Source organism: Aethalodelphis obliquidens, unplaced genomic scaffold (genome assembly GCF_003676395.1).
Source record: "Aethalodelphis obliquidens isolate GAN/ISIS:26980383/991018 unplaced genomic scaffold, ASM367639v1 scaffold44, whole genome shotgun sequence".
Lineage (NCBI taxonomy): Eukaryota > Metazoa > Chordata > Mammalia > Artiodactyla > Delphinidae > Aethalodelphis > Aethalodelphis obliquidens.
In genome coordinates, this window is record NW_020837988.1 from 14,427,909 (window position 1) to 14,446,855 (window position 18,947).

The 18,947-nt window shown below is 49.1% G+C and overlaps 2 protein-coding genes and 1 non-coding gene across 5 annotated transcripts; 2 read left to right on the plus strand and 1 right to left on the minus strand.

Moving 5' to 3' along the window:
* Nucleotides 1–520: 520 nt before the first annotated feature.
* TRNAE-UUC (transfer RNA glutamic acid (anticodon UUC)) lies at nucleotides 521–592 on the plus strand. Its single transcript has one exon. It is a non-coding gene; the product is annotated as a tRNA-Glu (tRNA).
* A 926-nt stretch (nucleotides 593–1,518) lies between these two features.
* ICAM2 (intercellular adhesion molecule 2) lies at nucleotides 1,519–15,453 on the plus strand. Of its 3 annotated transcripts, none has more exons than XM_027081197.1 (5): nucleotides 1,519–1,761; nucleotides 10,404–10,508; nucleotides 12,240–12,506; nucleotides 13,650–13,970; nucleotides 14,744–15,453. In XM_027081197.1, the coding sequence occupies exons 1-5, from the start codon at nucleotides 1,755–1,757 to the stop codon at nucleotides 14,902–14,904; spliced, it is 861 nt and encodes a 286-aa protein (XP_026936998.1). In that variant the 5' UTR covers nucleotides 1,519–1,754; the 3' UTR covers nucleotides 14,905–15,453. The 3 variants fall into 3 exon arrangements, with proteins under 3 accessions (XP_026936998.1, XP_026936997.1, XP_026936999.1); XM_027081196.1 differs by having other exon boundaries at nucleotides 1,523–1,761; nucleotides 14,643–15,453; XM_027081198.1 differs by lacking the exon at nucleotides 1,519–1,761 and adding an exon at nucleotides 2,459–2,683 and having other exon boundaries at nucleotides 14,643–15,453.
* Nucleotides 15,454–15,753: 300 nt separating this feature from the next.
* On the minus strand, nucleotides 15,754–18,333 carry PRR29 (proline rich 29). Its single transcript, XM_027081199.1, is given in 3 exon segments — nucleotides 15,754–16,391; nucleotides 16,394–16,547; nucleotides 18,241–18,333. Coding segments are annotated over 3 exon segments (756 nt in total). The 3' UTR covers nucleotides 15,754–15,882.
* Between the last annotated feature and the right edge of the window lie 614 nt (nucleotides 18,334–18,947).

Here is an 18,947-nt window from a genome sequence, read left to right on the forward strand (position 1 = left end):
AATATTTCAAAAGAACTTCTATGAAGAAATCAAGGCACAAACGTACCAAGAGGGGTCGCTTCAAAGCCAGCAGACCTTCAGCTTTCGTGGCCTTGACTGTCCTGTTGGTCCCTGATGTGATCTAATTTGTGTTTTTGCTGAGCCGGGAGTTTCAGTGGTAGTTATGAGGGGTGGAGCTGTGGGAGCAAAACCTCTGCTTGTGGGTGAGCCCAGCACCCACCTCTGCTCCCAGCTTTGATACTTTTTGCCTATTGGTACAAAGCTACTCTGCCAGGGTAGGTTTTTTAAATTGCTAGGCGAGGTGGCCGATGTGAAAAGATCTGAGAACACGATAGTTCTTAGTTGTTAAGAAGATGTTTTTGGTGGCAGGGCACGTCAAATACAAGGAAGACCCAGCTCTGTGATGTTGACAAGCTTCCTGCAGGGGTTCAGAGGGCAACTCATCCTGGAACTGTCTCATTCATCAAAGGCTCCCAGGAGTGCAGAAACCACACATCAGAAGAGAGACTGGAGAGGGACTTCCCTGGTGGTCCAGTGGTTAGGACTTGGCACTTTCACTGCCGTGGCCCAGGTTCAATCCCTGGTCGGGGAACTAAGATCCTGCAAGCCAAAAGAAAAAAAAAAAAAAAAATTCAACATAGAACTACCATATGATCCAGCAATTCCAATTCTGGATATTTGCCTCAGAGAGTTTGAGTCGCCTCAAAGCAGGGACTCAAAGGCATGTTTGTACACCCATGATCACGGCAGAATTTTTCACAAGAGCCAAAAGGAGGAAGCATCCCACGTGTCTGTTGACTGATAAATGGATAAACAAAATGGAGTGTATTCGTACAGGTGGTGTTATTCAGCCTTAAAAAGGAAGGAAATTTTTTTTCATAAATTTATTTATTTTTGGCTGCGTTGGGTCTTTGTTGCTGCACGCGGGCTTTCTCTAGTTGCGATGAGCAGGGGCTACTGTTCGTTGCGGTGTGCGGGCTTCTCATTGCAGTGGCTTCTCTTGTTGCGGAGCATGGGCTCTAGGCACACAGGCGTCAGTAGTTGTGGCTCGCGGGCTCTAGAGCGCAAGCTCAGTAGTTGTGGCGCATGGGCTTAGCTGCTCCGCGGCATGTGGGATCTTCCCGGACCAGGGCTCGAACCCGTGTCCCCTGCACTGGCAGGCAGATTCTTAACCACTGCGCCACCAGGGAAGCCCCCAGGAAGGAAATTCTAACACATGCTATGACATGGATGAGCCTTGAGGACATCATGCCCAGTGAAATAAGCCAGTCACAAAAAGACAAATACAGTGTGATTCCACTCGTGTGAGGTCCCTAGAGCAGTCCAGCTGAGAAACAGAAAGTAGAACAGTGGCTGCCAGGGGCTGGAGGGAGGGGGAGTCAGTGCTGAAAAGAGAGGGGTTTCAGTTCGGGATGAAGGTGAGGGACGGCGGTTCTGGAGAGGGGTGGTGGTGGTGATAGCTGCACAGCAGTGTGGGTGGACTTAATGCCACAGAGCTGGACACTAAAGATGGTTAAAATGGTCAATTTTACAGGGTGTATATTTTAACAGAGTTTAAAACAAGAGGTAACGGACTGAAAGTGAGGTTAGTCTGCAGTCACAGCTGGGACAGGAAGCACGTGACTCCTGAGAGGGGAGTTTGGGCCAAAGCCTCATTATACTTGCTGAACGGGTGGCAGCCCTGCCACAAGCGGCATCTGGAAGCTGGACCCCTGGCCACCCTCCTTCCCCATCGCAGCCACGCCCTTTAGCAGATGACAGGTAAGTGCACATTCCTTGCTCCTCCTCGTTTCCCTCGTGGCAGAGTGGAAAGGGCTTGGGACGGACTGTCAATCAGGACTTGAGTTCTTGTCCTTTCCCCTCCCTGGGCCTCCCCACCCCTCCCCGGCCTCCCTCAAGCCCAGGGGCTGGAGACGCACAGAGCTCCCTGCGGCCAGACGGTCCCTGCTGGAGCTCACGTCTGCGTCTCTCTCAGTCCATTGTCGGCCTATGGTTTTCGCGGTTGTTTCCTGTTTTTGTCCTTTCTCTTCCCTCCCCTGCTCTGTCAACCACACAACCAACTTAGAGGTATGGGGCTGCCTCCCTGCCATGGGCCACATGGGCCCAGGCCATCCAGGAAGTTTCCTTCTAGTTTGCTAAGAGCTTTTATCATGAAAGATGTTGAATATCATCATTTTTTTTTTCTAGATCTACTAAGATGATCATAGTTTTTTTTCTTCTTAAATCTATTAATGTAAGTTTTTAGTTTGGGCTCCTTCAAAAGTAGAGCCTGGAACAAGGACTTCAGTTCCCGTAGATTATTTGAGAGGTGATGCCAGGAAGCAGGGAGCGAAGGAGATAAAGCCAATTAACAATGCACAGGGAAGGAGAAAAAGCCAATTAAGGATGCATAATTGCTGTTGCAGCTGTAGGCAAAGGAAGTTCAAATCTGTGGGGACCTCTGATAACTCTACAGGATGCTGCCCAGAATTGCCTTCCCCAAAAGGAGACTGGAGCCTGTATCCACCAGCTCCTGTTTCATCTTAGGGATGAAAGGGTTTCATCTTAGAGAACTTAACTCTCCTATGCTTCTGGGAAACACTAGCAGGCAGATAAGTGACTCCTAAAGCCGTTGAAGAAGACCCTGAGGCAAAACGCAAAAAGCAACATGATATAAGCTTGAGGTGAGACACTGGAGCATAAGGTGAGTCTAAGCTTGCAGGAAATTATGTGCTGTAAATACAGTGGACATCAGAGGAGGGCAGAAGTAATGTGACATAGAGCACCGAAGTTTACTGTTACCAACAATAATAAATGACATATGTAGATTTCTCTTCTGTTGTTAGACTACCTTTGCATAGCTGAGATAAGCCCAACTTGGACATGATGTCTAGTATTTTTAATATACTGCTAGATTTGGTTTGTTTGTATTTTTCTTACTGTTGCATTTATATTCATGAGTGAGACTGGCTTCTAATTTTCCTTTTTCATCCTATTCTTGTCTCATTTTGGTATTAAGGTTACACTGGCCTCATAGAAAGAGTTAAGAGTGTGTTCCTGCGATTTGCATTCTCAGAAAGAGTTTTTATAAAATTAGAATTATCTCTACTTAAACTTCTGGAACACTATCTAGACTTGGTATTTCCTTTGTGGGAAGATTTCAAATTATGGATTTAATTTTGTTTTTAGTTTGTTTTTAATATTCTACATATGAATTAAATCATATGGTATTTGTCTTTTTCCATCTGACTTATTTCACTTAGCGTAATGCCCCCAAGGTCCATCCATGTTGTCACAAATGGCAAGATTTCATCTTTTTTTAAAAAAATATTTATTTATTTATTTATTTGGCTGCATTGGGGCTTAGTTGCGGCATGTGTTGCGGCACGTGGGATCTTTCGTTGAGGCTCGCGGGCTCTACTTTGTGGTGTGCGGGCTTCCTCTAGCTGTGGCATGGATTTAATTTCTTTAATAGCTGTAGAACCATTCAGGCTTCTTATTTCTTCTTAAATCAAGTTAGGTAAGTTCTGTTTTTTCTAAGATTTGGTCTACTTTGTTTCATATTTCTTGACATAAATGATTTATAGTCTTTTTAATTTTAACTTTATTGAAGTATAGTTGATTTATAATGTTGTATTAATAAAATTTTCAATTATGGTAAAATACACATAACATAAAATTCACCATTTAACTGGTTTTAAATGTACTGTTTTAAAGATGGTTGTGTTACATTTACACTGTTTTGCAACAAATCTCGAAAACTTTTTATCTTGCAAAACTGAAACTCTATACCCATTAAACAAACAACTCACCATTTCCCCCTGCCCCCAGGCCCTGGCAACCACAGTTCTACTTTGTTTCTATGAATTTTTTTTTTTTTTTTTTTTTTTTTTTTTTGTGGTACGGGGACCTCTCCCATGGCGGAGCACAGGCTCTGGACGCGCAGGCTCAGCGGCCATGGCTCACGGGCCCAGCCGCTCCACGGCATGTGGGATCTTCCCGGACCAGGGCACGAACCCGTGTCCCCTGCATCGGCAGGCGGACTCTCAACCACTGCGCCACCAGGGAAGCCCTGTTTCTATGAATTTGTACAGGCTTCTTCTTTTTTGAATTATAACATTATTTTAATTTTTTAAATTGAAGTATAATGTACAATATTATGTAAGCTTCAGGTGTTCTACGTAGTGGTTTGGCATTTGCATACATTATGAAATAATAACGATAAGTCTGTTAATCATCTGTCCCCATATGGAGTTATTACAATATTATTGGCCATATTCCTTATAGTGTGTGTTATATCCCTGTGGCTCATTTTGTAACTGGAGTTTTGTACCTCTTAATCCCATTCACCTATTTTGTACCCCTCTCCACCCCTTTCTCTCTGGTAACCACCCATTTGTCCTCTGTATCTGTGAGCCTGTTTTTTGTTTGGTTTTATTTGTTTTATTTTTTATTTTATTTTTTAATTTTTTAACAGATCTTTATTGGAGTATAATTGCTTCACAATACCGTGTTAGTTTCTGTTGCACAACGAAGTGAATCAGCCATATGCATACACATGTCCCCATATCCCCTCCCTCTTGAGCCTCCCTCCCATCCTCCCTACCCCACCCCTCCAGGTGGTCGCAGAGCACCGAGCTGATCTCCTTGTGCTATGCTGCTGCTTCCCACCAGCCAACTATTTTATATTCAGTAGCGTATATATGTCGATGCTACTCTCACTTCACCCCAGCTTCGCCCTCCCACCCCATGTCATCAAGTCCATTCTCTATTTCTACCTCTTTATTCCTGCCCTACAACTAGGTTCATCAGTACCATTTTTTTAGATTCCATATATATGCATTACCATACGGTATTTGTTTTTCTCCTTCTGACTTACTTCACTCTGTATGACAGACTCTAGGTCCATCCACCTCACTACAAATAACTCAATTTCGTTCCTTTTTATGGCTGAGTAATATTCCATTGTATATATGTGCCACGTCTTCTTCATCCATTCATCTGTTGATGGACATCTAGGTTGGTTCCATGTTCTGGCTATTGTAAATAATGCTGCAATAAACACTGTGGTGCATGTCTCTCTCTGAATTATGGTTTTCTCAGGTTATATACCCAGCAGTGGGATTGCTGGGTCATATGATAGTTCTATTTTAAGTTTTTTAAGGAACCTCCATACTGTTTTGCATAGTGGTTGTATCAATTTACATTCCCACCAACAGTGTAGGAGGGTTCCCTTTTCACCCCACCCTTTCCAGTATTTATTGTTTCTAGCTTTTTTGATAATGGCCATTCTGACCGGCGTGAGCTGATACCTCATTGTAGTTTTGATTTGCATTGCTCTAATAATTAGTGATGTAGAGCATCTTTTCCTGTGCCTTTTGGCCATCTGTATGTCTTCCTTAGTGAAATGTCTATTTAGGTCTTCTGCCCATTTTTTAACTGGATTGTTTGTGCTTTTTATATTGAGCTCTATGAGCTGTTTGTATATTTTGGAGATTAATCCTTTGTCTGTTGTTTCATTTGCAAATATTTTCTCCCATTCTGAGGGTTGTCTTTTTGTCTTGTTTACGGTTTCCTTTGCTTTTTGCTTAAAAGCAAAACTTTTTAAGTTTAATTAAGTCCCATTTGTTTATTTTTGTTTTTATTTCTGTTCCTCTAGGAGGTGGGTCAAAAAAGATCTTGTGGTTTATATCAAAGAGTGTCTTTCCTATGTTTTCCTTTAAAAGTTTTACAGTGTCTGGTCTTACATTTAAGTCTTTAATCCATTTGGAGTTTATTTTTGTGTAGAGTGTTAAGTAGTGTTCTAATTTCATTCTTTTACATGTAGCTGTCCAGTTTTCCCAGCACCACTTATTGAAGAGGCTGTCTTTTCTCCATTGTATGTTCTTGCCTCCTTTGTCATAAATTAGGTGCCCATAGGTGTGTGGGTTTATCTCTGGGCATTCTATCCTGTACCATTGATCTATATTTCTGTTTTTGTGCCAGTACCATACTGTCTTGATTACTGTAGCTTTGTGGTATAGTTTGGAGCCAGGGAGTCTGATTCCTCCAACTCCGTTTTTCTTTCTCAAGATTGTTTTGGCTATTCAGGGTCTTTTGTGTTTCCATACAAATTTTAAGATTTTTTGTTCTAATTCTGTGAAGAATGCCATTGGTAGTTTGAAAGGGATTGCATTGAATCTGTAGATTGCTTTGTGTAGTATAGTCATTTTCACAATATTGATTCTTCCAGTCCAAGAACGTGGTATATTTCTTCATCTGTTTATGTCATCTTTGATTTCTTTCATCAGTGTTTTATAGTTTTCTGAGTATAAGTGTTTCGCCTCCTTAGGCAAGTTTATTCCTAGGTATTTTATTCTTTTTGTTGCAATGGTAAATGGGAGTGTTTCCTTAATTTCTCTTTCTGATATTTCGTTGTTGGTGTATAGGAATGCCAGAGATTTCTGTTCATTAATTTTGTATCCTGCAACCTTACCAAACTCATTGATTAGTTCTAGTAGTTTTCTGGTGGCATCTTTAGGATTTTCTATGTATAATATCATGTCATCAGCAAAGAGTGACAGTTTTACTTCTGCTTTTCCAATTTGTATTCCTTTTATTTCTTTTCTTCTCTGATTGCTGTGGCTAGGACTTCCAAAACTATGTTGAATAAGAGTTGCAAGAGTGGACGTCCTTGTCTTGCTCCTGATCCTAGTGGAAATGCTTTCAGTTTTTCACCATTGAGTGTGATGCTTGCTGTGGGTTTGTCATATATGGCCTTTATTATGTTGATGTAATTTTTGTTTTTTATTTGCCATGCCACGCAGCTTGCAGGATCTTAGTTCCCCGACCAGGGACTGAACCCACACCCTCGGCAGTGAAAGCTCAGAACCCTAACCGCTGGACTGCCAGGGAATTCCCATTTGGTTTTTTTTCAGATTCCACATATAAGTGAGATCATACAGTATTTGTCTTTCTCTGTCTGACTCACTTCATTTAGCATAATACCCTCTAGATCCATCCATGTTGTCGCTAATGGCAAGATTTCATTTTTTATGGCTGAATAATACTCCATTGTATAGATAGACCAACCACATCTTTATCCATGCATCTGTCAGTGAACACCACCAACAGTACACAAGAGTTCCCTTTTCTCCACATCCTTGCCAACGCTTTTTATTTGTTTTCTTTTTGATGACAGCCATTCTGACAGGTGTGAGGTGATATCTCATTGTGTTTTTGATTTGCATTTCCCTGATGATTAGTGATGTTGAGCATCTTTTCATGTCTGTTGGCCATCTGTATATCTTCTTTGGAAAAATGTCTCTTCAGGTTCTCTCCCCGTTTTTTTAAAAAATTAATTAATTAATTTGGTTGCGCCAGGTCATAGTTGCGGTATGCAGGATCTTTAGTTGTGGCATGTGGGATCTAGTTCCCTGTTCAGGGATTGAACCTGGGCCCCCTGCATTGGGAGTGTGGAGTCTCAACAACTGGACCACCAGGAAAGTCCCCTCTGCCCACTTTTTAATAGGGTTTTTTTTTTTTATGTTGAGTTGTATGATTCTTTGTATATTTTGGCTATTAACCCCTAATTGGATATAACATCTGCAAATATCTTCTCCCATTTAGCAGGCTGCCTTTTTGTTTTGTTGATAGTTTCCTTCATTGTGCAAAAGCTTTTTAATTTGACGTATTTGTTTATTTTTGCTTCCCTTGCCTGAGGAGACATATCCAAAAATTATTGCTAAGACCGATGCCAAAGAGCATGCCGCCTATGTTTTCTTCTAGGAATTTTATGGTTTTGTTTATTGGGATTTTAAAAATTATTATTACTGGTTCAGTTACATTACTGGTAATAAGTCTGTTCGTATTTTCTATTTCTTCCTGATTCAGTCTTGGGAGATTGAACGTTTCTAGGAATTTATCCATTTCTTCTAGGTTGTCCATTGTATTGGTTCATAATTGTTCACAGTAATCTTTTATGACCCTTTTTATGTCTGAGGTGTTTTTGTAACTTCTCTTTTGGTTCTGATGAGTTTGGCTAAAGGTTTATCAATTTTGTTTATCTTTTTGAAGAACCAGCTCTTAGTTTCACTGATCTTTCCTATTGTTTTTTGTTTGTTTGTTTGCTTTTAGTCTCTATTTCATTTATTTCTACTCTGATCTTTATTATTTCTTACCTTCTACTAACTTTGGGTTTTGTTCTTCTTTTTCTAGTTCCTTTAGGTGTAAGGTTAGATTGTTCATTTGTATAGTCTTCTTTTTAATCTTGTAGTTATTTTTATTCCTAATAATGTTTATTTGTGCTTTTCTTTGTTTATAAGTAAATTCCAGCAGAGATTTGCCTGTTCTACTGGTTTTTTCAAGGAACTAACTTTTGGTTTTATTGATCCTGTCTACCATATCTTTGTTTTCTATTTTATTGATTTCTGTTCTTTATTATTCTCTTCTGAGTTTACTTTTGGGTTTACTTTGTTGTTCTTTTTATAACTTCTTGACTTCTTACTTAAATTGGATACTTATTTCATATACTTTTCTAATACAAGCATTCAAGATTATAAATTTCCCTTTAAGTACCACTTTGATGCATCCAACTAATTATAATCTATGATATTTTCATTATCACTCAAATCTAAGAATTTTAAAATGTGTCATTTATGATTTTTTCTTTGACCCATGGATGAGTATGTTTTTAAATTACCAAATATATAGGGGTCTTAAAACTTATCTTTTTGATGAATTTGTATTCTCTATAGGTGCAGATCAAGCTTTTACATTGTATGTTTCAGCTCTTCCATTCACTTACTGATTTTTTTGTCCGCTTCATTATTCATAATTGAGAGACATTGTATTAAATGCTGTGATGATGGTTTTATCTCTTTGTAGTTCCTTCAAACTAAGTGCTTACAAGTTTAGAACTATTATAATTTCCTGATGAACTGACCCTTTGATCTAGGTACTCACTCTATCCCTAATAAATATCAATATTTTTGTCTTAAAAGTCCTCTTTGTCTGATACGAATAGACCTTTTCTGGCTTTCTTTTGGTTAGCTTTTGCCTGGTATATCTTTTTCCATCCTTTGACTTTCAACCATTCCATACTCTTAATCATTACATGTGTCTTGTAAACAATGTGGAACTGGGTTTTCTGTTTAAATATTTTAAAAATCGAATCTGAGATGAGAATTTAGGCATGACTGAGTACATGACTTCCACTAAACCCTGCTGAGAACTGAGTTTAAGAGCCTGCATTTTCAACAGCAATCCATAGTCGGTAAGAACTCTAACCCAGAAGGTTGCCTTCAAGGTAGTGTGTTTGAGCTGCTTTTTTTTTTTTTTTTTTGTAGACTTTTTTTTCCTAAGAGCAGTTTTAGGTTCACCTCAAAACTTAGGGGAAGGTAGAGATTTCCCACAAACCTCCTGTCCCCACGCACGCACAGCCTCCCCCATTACCAACACCCCCCCACCCCCCCACCAGAGTGGGACATTTGTTATGACTGATGAACCTGCATGGACACATCATCATCGCCCACAGTCCATAGTTTACATTAGGGTTCACTCTTGGTGGTGTACATTCTATGGGTTTGGACAAATGTATAATGACACACATGCACCACTGTAGTATCATACAGAGTAGTTTCCCTGTCCTAAAAATCCTCTGTGCTCTGCCTGTTCATCCCTCCCTCCCTTTAATCCCTGACAACCACTGATCATCCAACCAACTACTCATCATTCCTAAATTCTCACCTCAGTTCTGTCACCTAATTCACCTGAGCCCCAGGTTCCTCAGATGCACAATCAAAATGTGTAGATTTGGTGTGATAATTAAATGAGATAATGTAGTAAAACCTTAACTTAGTCCCTAGAAAAGAATAGGTGTCAATTAAATGCTAGTTTCCTTTTCCTTCCTCCTTCTCTTAGTAATCTGAAATAATGTTTAGCTGAGAAAAAAAAAGAGAAGAAAGTGCCCAGGGACAGTGTGTATCACCAGAAATCTAAGAGCAGGGGAGGGTAGGGGGCAGAGGAAGGAGGTAAACATCCAGCTATTGCCTCCTAAACCCTATTTCCAACTTGGAAAATCCCTACGCAGAGGGGACTCCCACAGTGTGTCCTGTGGGATTTGGGGCTCCCCAGATCTGAGGCTTGTAGGCAGCGCTGTCCTGTGTGTACACACAGCGCACGGGAATCCCGTGTGCACACACATCACTCACACACACGTGTGCCCCCGGCGCTCCCCCCATCTGCCTGGCTTATCAGCTGCTTCCCAGCTTCCTCTGCTTGGCTTCTTAGAGACCTGGGACCTTGGGAGCCGGCCTTCCACGTGGCCTCCCCAAGACCACTCAGATAACGAGAGGAAATGTGGTCATCAGCTCACAGAAGACTGGGGGTTCCGGCTGCGGCTCCAGGCCACCACTCCCTGACCTGCGCCCTCCATCTCTCTCCAGGCGGTTCTCGGCTGTTCCCTGGGAGCCCGTGGACGCCACTCGAGATGTCCCCTTTTGGTGGCTGGGGACTGCTCTCGGCCTTCCTCGCCCTGCTCTGCTGCACAGGTGAGCCTGGGGTTCCTGACGGGGCGCGTGCCAGCCAGGACCCCCTCGCCTTCAGGCAGGGAAGGGGGTCCCGGTCCTGAAGTCGCTGAGGCTTTGAACACAGAGGCCGTCCGCCATGGGTACAGGATGCTGTGCCAGCCTGGCTTCCCCATGACCCTGGGCAGCGGGTAGGGGTCCTGGCCTTTTGGGAACCAGACCCCATAACTTCATGGTGTGTGGATGTGGCAGGCTGTGGAGACTAAATGGAGAGGTGAAGGGAGGCTGGGGTTCAAGGGCAGGTGAGGGCACGCCCCAGCTAGTCTTCAGTGGTGGCCCAGGGGTCAGCAGAGGGCAGCAGAGGGCATCACCTTGTGGCGACCATGAAAGCGAAAACGAAGCCCCTTCCAGGAGGTCCAGGGGACCGTGAAGGAAAATGCCTCCGTGGGCTGAGCACTCTGTTTTGGACAACCTGCCAGGTGCTTTCACGACAACCCTGCAGGAAAGGGATTACTAGCCCATTTGACAGATGGAGAAACTGGGGCTCAGAGAGAGAAAGCACTTTGCCCAAGGCCACACAGCTGGTACCTGGCAAACTCAGGTTTCAAATCCAGCTCTCTCTCCCTGCAAAGCCCCTCTTTTGCCCCTTCATTATATGCCACTAGCTGAGGGCTAAGTGGGGGGTCTATGGGTGTGGCAGGAGCACAGGACACAGGACGGGCCCAGCTGGCTGGGATCAAGGACCTTCTGGTCTTCACCGAGTGGGAGGCGAGCACCGAAGGCCTGAAATGCTTCGTGCCTGAAGCATTTCTTGGCTCTGTGCCACACACAGGGTATTGTGCTGAGCACAAAGGGAAATATGCGAAATCTGGGCCTTGCCTTCTAGAAGCTCCAGAATGTCCAAGGGAGAGCCAGCGTGAATATGAGTCATTTGCAAGGTGGTCCCATTACCTTCCTGACCTCGCCTCCCCCTCCTTCCTCCTCGCTGAGCTCCAGCCATCTGGTCTCCTCCCCACCCAGGGTCTCTGCGCTGGCGGTTCCCTCCCCCCACAGATACCTGCCTGCTGGGCTCCCCACCACCACCACCCCGACCTCCTTCATTCTTTGCTCAAATGTCGGTGTTTCCGTGAGGCCTGTGCTGACTACACGATTTAACACGGCAACCCCACCCCACTCCCTATTTCCTTTCCTAGGCATTTACCACCAACTGACAAGCTGGCTAGTTCACTTGTTTATTATTGTCTGTCTCCTTCGCTGCAATGCGACCGCCGCAAGGGCAGGGTTTGGTCTGCTTTGGTCCCTGCTGGATCCCCAGAGCCTAGAACAGTGCCTGGCACACAGCCGGTGTTCAAAAAGGATTTGCAAAGAAGAGAGGAAAGGAGGGAGGGAAGAGTCGAACCCATGGCCATGGGGGCTCAGAGGACACAGTCCACCTCCATTTCAGAGAGGCCTTCGTGAAGGAGGGGACATTTGGGCTGGGCCTCGTAGGTCGAATAAGATCCCTCTCCATGGAGATAGAAGACGTGCATGAGAAAGACTAATCTGGAGGCGACGAGCTGGAGGAACAGCAACTAGAGGCAGGGAGACAGCTGCAGGGGGGTCACAGTCTCTATGGTCTAGACCCAAGGCGATAAGGTCTGAACAAGGGGAGAGGAGCAGAGGGGACCTCTACCCCTCATCAGACTGCCCGCTGCGGGCAGCTCCACTGGGCAGGGCAGCAGGGACTTCTCCTGCCTAGTGTTTCTGGTCTTCTAGGGTCTGGCGAGGAGGCATTCGAGGTACGCATGTGGCCAGAGCAGCTGATGGTGGAGTCCGGGGAGTCTCAGGTGATTAACTGTAGTACCACCTGTACCCAGCCCAACACCGGTGGTCTGGAGACCACCCTACACAAGACTCTCCTGGCGGAACAGGATCAGTGGAAGCTGTATGAGGTCTTCAACATCTCCCAGGACACAGATGTCATTTGCCATTTCACTTGCTCCGGGAAGCAGGAGTCCAAGAGCCTGAACATCAGTGTGTTCCGTGAGTGCGGCACCGCGGGGCCCTGCTCCCCTAGGCCAGAGCCTGTGTCTACCGAACGCGCGCAGAGCTGCTCTGTTACTGCTGCTGGGTGCTCTGGTTATGGCCCCCACTTCCCTGGGCTCCTGGACCCAGTCCATGGGCTCAGAATCTTCTCACACCCTCCCCTGGTCTCCTTGAGCCTGTTGGCAACCCTGGTTTTGAGGTTTGCTCAGAGGAGGACAATTCAAGCAAGGTTTAGACAAATCTAAAAGCTGTTTCCCATGCCGTGCTACAGTCTCCTCCTAGCTTGGTAGCACCCCATCACCAGAACACCCTGCGCCCCATGACAAGCAGTGGGGGCCCCATCAGGAGGGCTGGTACACTCTGCAGTAGCCCACTGGCCTCCCGGAGAGAAGGCTGAGGCGTGGTTTTATCTCCCCCTGAGGGCCCTTGGCAAATGTGTGACCATCACACACACACCTGCCCAGAGGCCATGGAGACCCTGGAGAGACTGGGATTCTCTCAACAGCTTGGCACCGAGGGTATCGCTCGAAACTGTCATCGGTGGATCAGATGAATAGAAAGATGTCCTATACCTAACATATTATCCTGGGGTAATGGGGGCAAGGCATTCTAGTTCAAAAAGGAACCCAGGGTACCACCGAGTTTAATAGCTAAGGGCTAGAGGTAGCTCAGAGCCCGATCCTGAAGAGCCAAGGCAGGTCTGACTCCGGCCTCCGCCTCTGAAGTGAAGAATCTCACAGCTCATGATCCAGTTCCAATGAGTACTCCCTTCTAAGTCTCTCTCAGCATAATTGTCCAACCATTTAATTTTTGAAATTTGTATTTAATTTTTGGAGAGGAAGGAGACAGGTCCAAAACTTTTATATCTTTCTAGTTGACTGTACAGATTCTGGACCTTTTCTTTGTAGACACCAGGCTACCTCCATTCTTGTCCATTCCAGAATTCATGTCCATAAAACAACCACCCAGTACATGCTTCACCCTGAACTGCTTCCTCCTTCCTCTTTTTACACTTTAGAGCAGCCAGGCCCCAGCCCACTTCCTGAGAACACTGTGGTGACGGGGATGGTCCTGGCTGGGTGGAGCCTGCTGGAACTGCACCCCCATCCTGACCAGACCTTGCTTCCTTCTTTCCTTCAGACCCTCCAAAGCAAGTGCTGCTGAAGTTATGGCCCACTTTAGTGGCTGTAGGGAGATCGTTCACCATCCAGTGCAGGGTGCCCTCTGTGGCACCCCTCGAAGGTCTCACTGTCACCCTGCTCCATGGCAGTGAGATCGTATACAGCCAGACCTTTGTGGGGACAACACTTTCCCCCCAAGAGGCCATGGTCACCCACAACACCACGGCTCACCGGGAAGATGACCGCCACAACTTCTCCTGCCGGGCCGAGATGGACCTGCGCTCTCGCGGCGGGGACCTCATTCACAGCGTCTCAGATCCCCAGGCGCTCGACGTCTATGGTGAGGGGGAGCCCCCGGAGGAGGAGGGAAGGAGAGGGCGTTCACTTTCAGCCCCTCGTGGGAGGAAAACACCTCTGCCCCACTCTCTGCCAGCTCAGGGGGAGGCACCCAGGAACTTGATCCCAGGAGTTCCCTGGAGCTCTCTCCAAGTTGCCAGCTTGGACCCCAGCTAGCTGCTTGGCCATTAACAAGCTGGGTGACCTTAACCAAGTCAAGCTCCTCTCTCTGGCCTTGCCCCCTCTCTGCAATGACAAGTGTAGCCTGACTGACCCTTAAGATCCCCTGGAGCCCTGCTGTTCTGTGACTCTAGATGACCTAGATGTTCTCTGTCTTCTGAGAGTTTGGTAGAAGCTCCCTCAGCTCTGCCCAAGGAAGGGCTCGGCCTGGACCACGCCACTGTCCAGGCTGTGGTATCCAGCAACCACGTGCTGGTGCCAGGAGCTGGCGGCAGGGGGACATCCGCCCTCACGGTCTCACAGAGGCCCAGCTGGTGGCCTGGACCCCGGCCCCCCTTTCCTCTAGTTGATATACCAGTTGCCACTCACCTCTGCAACACAGGGTGACTGCAGAAGGACGAGGGGTGGGGGGGTGATGGATGGACCTCTACTCCCCCTCTGGCCCTGGTACCTGGGGCCAGAGGACTTCTAAGACCACTGCCCTCTCCCTCCCCAGAGCCCGCACAAGACAACCAGGTGGTGGCCATCATCACGGTCGTGTCAGTGCTGCTCTTCTTGTTTGTGACATCTGTCCTGCTGTGCTTTGTCTTTGGGCAGCAGTGGCACCAGAGGCGGACAGGTACCTACGGGGTGCAAGCTGCTTGGAGGAGGCTGAGGTGGGCCTACCGGGCATAGCCTACGTGAGCGGCATGGCCACCAGCACGGCGGCCACTGGGACTCAGCATGGCTCCTTAGGGCTGTGGTTCAGCCCTGGCTGAAGGACCACGACAAGCAGCAGAGGACGTCAGGGACCCTCCCTTTCCTAGTCTGAATACAAACACCTGGACTTAACCCTGTGCCTCAGTGTCTCCTCCTGGGAATGGTCAGGAAGGGAGCCACCAGGCCCAGCCGGACTTCGGTCTCCAAATGTCCCCTCAGCCTCCCTCCACCCTCTCCTTCACAGGGGACTTCCAGAGCCCCGGGGAGCCCAGGCCCTGGGGCACCCCCATGCTGACCAGCCCAGGCACCAGACGCCCACCCTCATTGGACACTGAGCGACTCATTCCTACTGAGGGTGGGTGGGGAGATGCACCATGGCCCAGAGGGGCAGAGAGACACTCTGTTCCCACGTGGCCCTCTGGGACCGCAGGCCCTCTGTGTCAGAGCAGGGCATGGCTCTGACCTTTCCTTTCTGTCAACAGAGCCAGCTTCCAGGGGTAAGCATGGGGGCCCCAAGGGCTCAGCTTCAGGATCTCCTCAGCCAGGCCTCCCCCATCACTCTGGGCCTGCAGAGAGCCACGGACAACAAACGCTGTCCTCGCCTCTTACCTCCTGCTCGGTTATTGGGCCAACCCGAGACGCCGCAGCGCTGGCCATCCCCGGGGTGGGGGGTGAGGGAGTGGAGGTCGAGGGAGGGCTCTGGTTCCCAGGCCTCTGCCAGCCCAGGCAGCAATCACTAGGACAGGGTTGGGCTGTTATGTGACCGCCAGGGCCTGGACACTGCTCTAAGGGGCTCTCAGCCTGAAGCAGAGATCAGGCTGGTTCAAGGTCTCCGTGGGGTAGAGAGAGAATGACTGACTGACCTCAGGGAGAGGGCCTAGTTGGGGCTGAGGGGGTAAGAAGGGCTGCCAGACATAGGTTCAGGGTTAGAAAAGCACTAGCGGGGCACACAGGGGCTCCAGGGCTATTTCCAGCTCTGCGATGCAGCTGGCATGAGTCCTGGGGCTGACGTCTGTCCTCACGGTAGGCTCTCGGCATCATAGTAGTCTGGGGGGAGACAGCACCCTCATCGTGACTCCCTCCTGCCTCAGTGGAGCCCAAGGAGGAAACTGGAACGGGATAGGCCGGTTGTCTGCGGCCATGACAGTAGGGGCCCTCAGCCCCACAGGGCGCATGGCCTTCCTGGCCTTCTGATCCACCGCCAGGCCTGGGCCCCACTGCCCACCCACCTGGCCCCTACCTGAAGCTGGGGGTACATCCACACCCACAGTCCCTGTGGCGCTGGGGGGTGGAGGCGGGGGCACGGCTCTCCTGGGACGGGGAGAGAAAAGAAAGAGCCCCGTCAGAGGCCCCAGGCTAGCCTCTGGAATTTCACCCACAAGTTTCCCCACTCCAGCCTGACCCCTGGCCAGCTCTTCCAGCCCAGCCCCAGAGCAGGGCCCGGGCAGCACCCAGACCCTGGCCTCACTTACATCCCCCTTTTCCCAGAGGTAGAAGGGTAGTGCTGACCCCTGGCCAAGTGCTGCAAGCAGGGCTGAGGTAGGGGAGGGGAAAGGAGAGGGGCCGGCCAGGAGAGCAGGGGGCCCAGAGCAGGCATCAGGCAGGGCAGGTAGTGGTGGTGGAACACCAAAGGCCCCTCCTCCTGGGCTTCGGTCTCCTCCTCCTCTTCATACGCCGCCTCCTGTTGACCCTCCAGGTAGACCTGGGGATTGTACAAGAGGGGAGGGGAGATGATACAGGATCATGCTCTCCCAGCCGCCACTCCTCCATTCCTCTAAATTATTTCTCCAGATACCCAGCACAAAACAGCTACTGTTTATTGGGCATTTACTACACACAAGCAAGGCTCTTTGGAGACATTTATTCCTTATTTTGCGGATGGGAAAAACTGAGGCTTGGAGGTTAAGTAACTTTTCTAAGGTCACCCAGCTAATAAGGCCAAGCAGGGACTGGAGGAATCCCAGGTATGACTCCAGAGCTGGGGCCAGGAGTCCAGCAAGCTGCCCCTGGCCTCAGGATACGGGGTTATGGACAGGGTTCTTGGACTCTTTAATCAATAGAAATTGATAAGAAGCCAGCCAAGGAATTCAGGCTGGGAATTCACTGGGACTCACGCTGCACGAGGGAGTGAGAACAAGAGAGAGGTGCTCCCGGTCGCTCCCCAAGGAGAGTGGGCTGGTTCCTTAAATGGGGAGAGGGGAGGGACTGATTGGCGGGTTGGGCTGGAGGGGAGGCTTAGGTGGTCCGCCCACCCTCTTGGTGGTGCTGTGTGCAGGAATCATGCTCAGTACCCTACTTTTGCACCTCAGAAGTGGCAGCTGATTGGTGGCCTTTTTGTATCTTATTGTTCATAATTGCCCCACCTGCGCATGCGTGCCATTCTTTTTAGTCTCATTTCCTTTGTATTCTGCGGCTCGAAGAGACGTTTGTCCAGGTGCAAGCACTGCAGCACTGCAGCAAAGGGTCCCAGGTCCCAGCCTGTGTCAAGCCCCAGTCCCTGGACCCACTTGTGCCCCACTTGTTGAGGTAGGGCGCTCCTCCCAAGGGCCCCAAGGGTGAAGGGGTGGCAGCAGCTCCTCAGGGTCTCCCTCTGCCTCGACTCCTCTGACCGGCCCCTCCATGAATCTCTGTCCGCTCCCTCCAAGCTGACAGGCATCCTCTCACCACCCGGCTGTCACCCCTCCAGACCTCTCAGGCTGCCCACTGCTGGCTGAATAAGGCTCAGCCTTAGAGCTCCTCCCCTCCCATGCACCCATCCCCTCCCCCCCCCCCCCCCCCCCCCCCACATATACACAGGGTTTCCTCCATTCTGTCTCCTGATTCTGCCCCTGCCCACCTCGATGGTGGACACACCCCTCACCTCCTCCAAACATCAGAATCCTGCCTGGCTTTCAAGGGCTGGTTCTAAGGCCACTTGCTCCTCCAAGGAGAAGCTCCTCATGCCCCAACCAGCTGGCCCTCACACTTTGTGGCAGTCACAGCCAAAGTTGCCCTGTATTCATAGTCATTCATTTATTCATTCACTTGTTCAACAAACAGCAATTGAACCCCTAATAAGTATCAGGCATGCTGCAGGCCCAGGGTACGATGGTGCCTGCCCTCCTGGGGCTGCAGTCCAGTGGGGGATTCACTGCAGGGAAACCTTGAAAGCAAGACCTGAGTGGTCTGGATTTGGGGACCCGCTACCTCCACTCCATGGAGGCTGACACGGGGGCCTGGCACATAACAGATGCCGAACAGACCTCGCCAGGTAGATGAGGGCTGGCTCCTGGCTCCCCTGCTGCCTGCTCCTTTTTCTCAAGGTGGGGGGAACCCTAAATGGATGCCCACCTCTGGCCCTGCAGGTGGGCAGCCCTGGTAGCCCACCCCCACTCCCCCACCTCCCGCCCACGCACCTGCGGGCGGGACCAGGCAAGCCCCGGGTTGAGCACCGCTGCCACCTGGCCACTCAGAAGCAGCTGGTGCATCTGCGCGTTCTGCAGCATCATCAGTTCCAGCAGGTCTAGGGGACGGGAGTTAAGCAGGCCCGCGCCAGAACCCCCCCTGCTCTTGCCCCGACCCCAGGGCCTTTTCCCCAACTCCAGCTTCGGGGGGAGGGCGGGGGAAGGAGGGGGTGCAGCAAGGACGCCCAGAGAATGTGCCGGGCAGAGTGGGGTACAAAGTGGGGAGATCCCGGAGTCTCACCTTCCTTCACGCGGCCCGGCCGTGGGGACGGAGGTGGGATGGCCCACAGGAGGGGCTGCGGAATGGTCACCCAGGGCTGGGGGGAGGGGGAGACTCAGTCAGACTAGGTGGGGAAGGGATGGGGACCCCCTCCTCGCTCCCCACGCCTTTGAGTCGCTTCCCTAATCTCGCAGGAGCTTCTCCCCTCCGCGGCCCCATGGCCTCCCTGTCAAGTCTCTTCCTCTCTGGCTGGGGTCGCTCTCCTCACCCACCCCCACTCCTCCAGGGTTCAGACCCTCCAGGGACAGCTCCCCAAGTCAGCCCACCCCTCCACCCCGCCCCCAAGGCCTTCCAGGTAAAGGCAGGCTCTGGTCCCCGACTCAGCCTTCACCGTCGAGGCTGCAGTCTGTGCTGGGGGATGACCCCAGCTCCCTCCAGT

Coding starts and splice junctions, on each gene's coding strand:
- ICAM2 (XM_027081196.1), top strand. Junction 10,509..12,239: donor CGCCCTGCTCTGCTGCACAG/GTGAGCCTGGGG, acceptor CTGGTCTTCTAG/GGTCTGGCGAGGAGGCATTC. Junction 13,971..14,642: donor CCAGGCGCTCGACGTCTATG/GTGAGGGGGAGC, acceptor CTCCCTCCCCAG/AGCCCGCACAAGACAACCAG.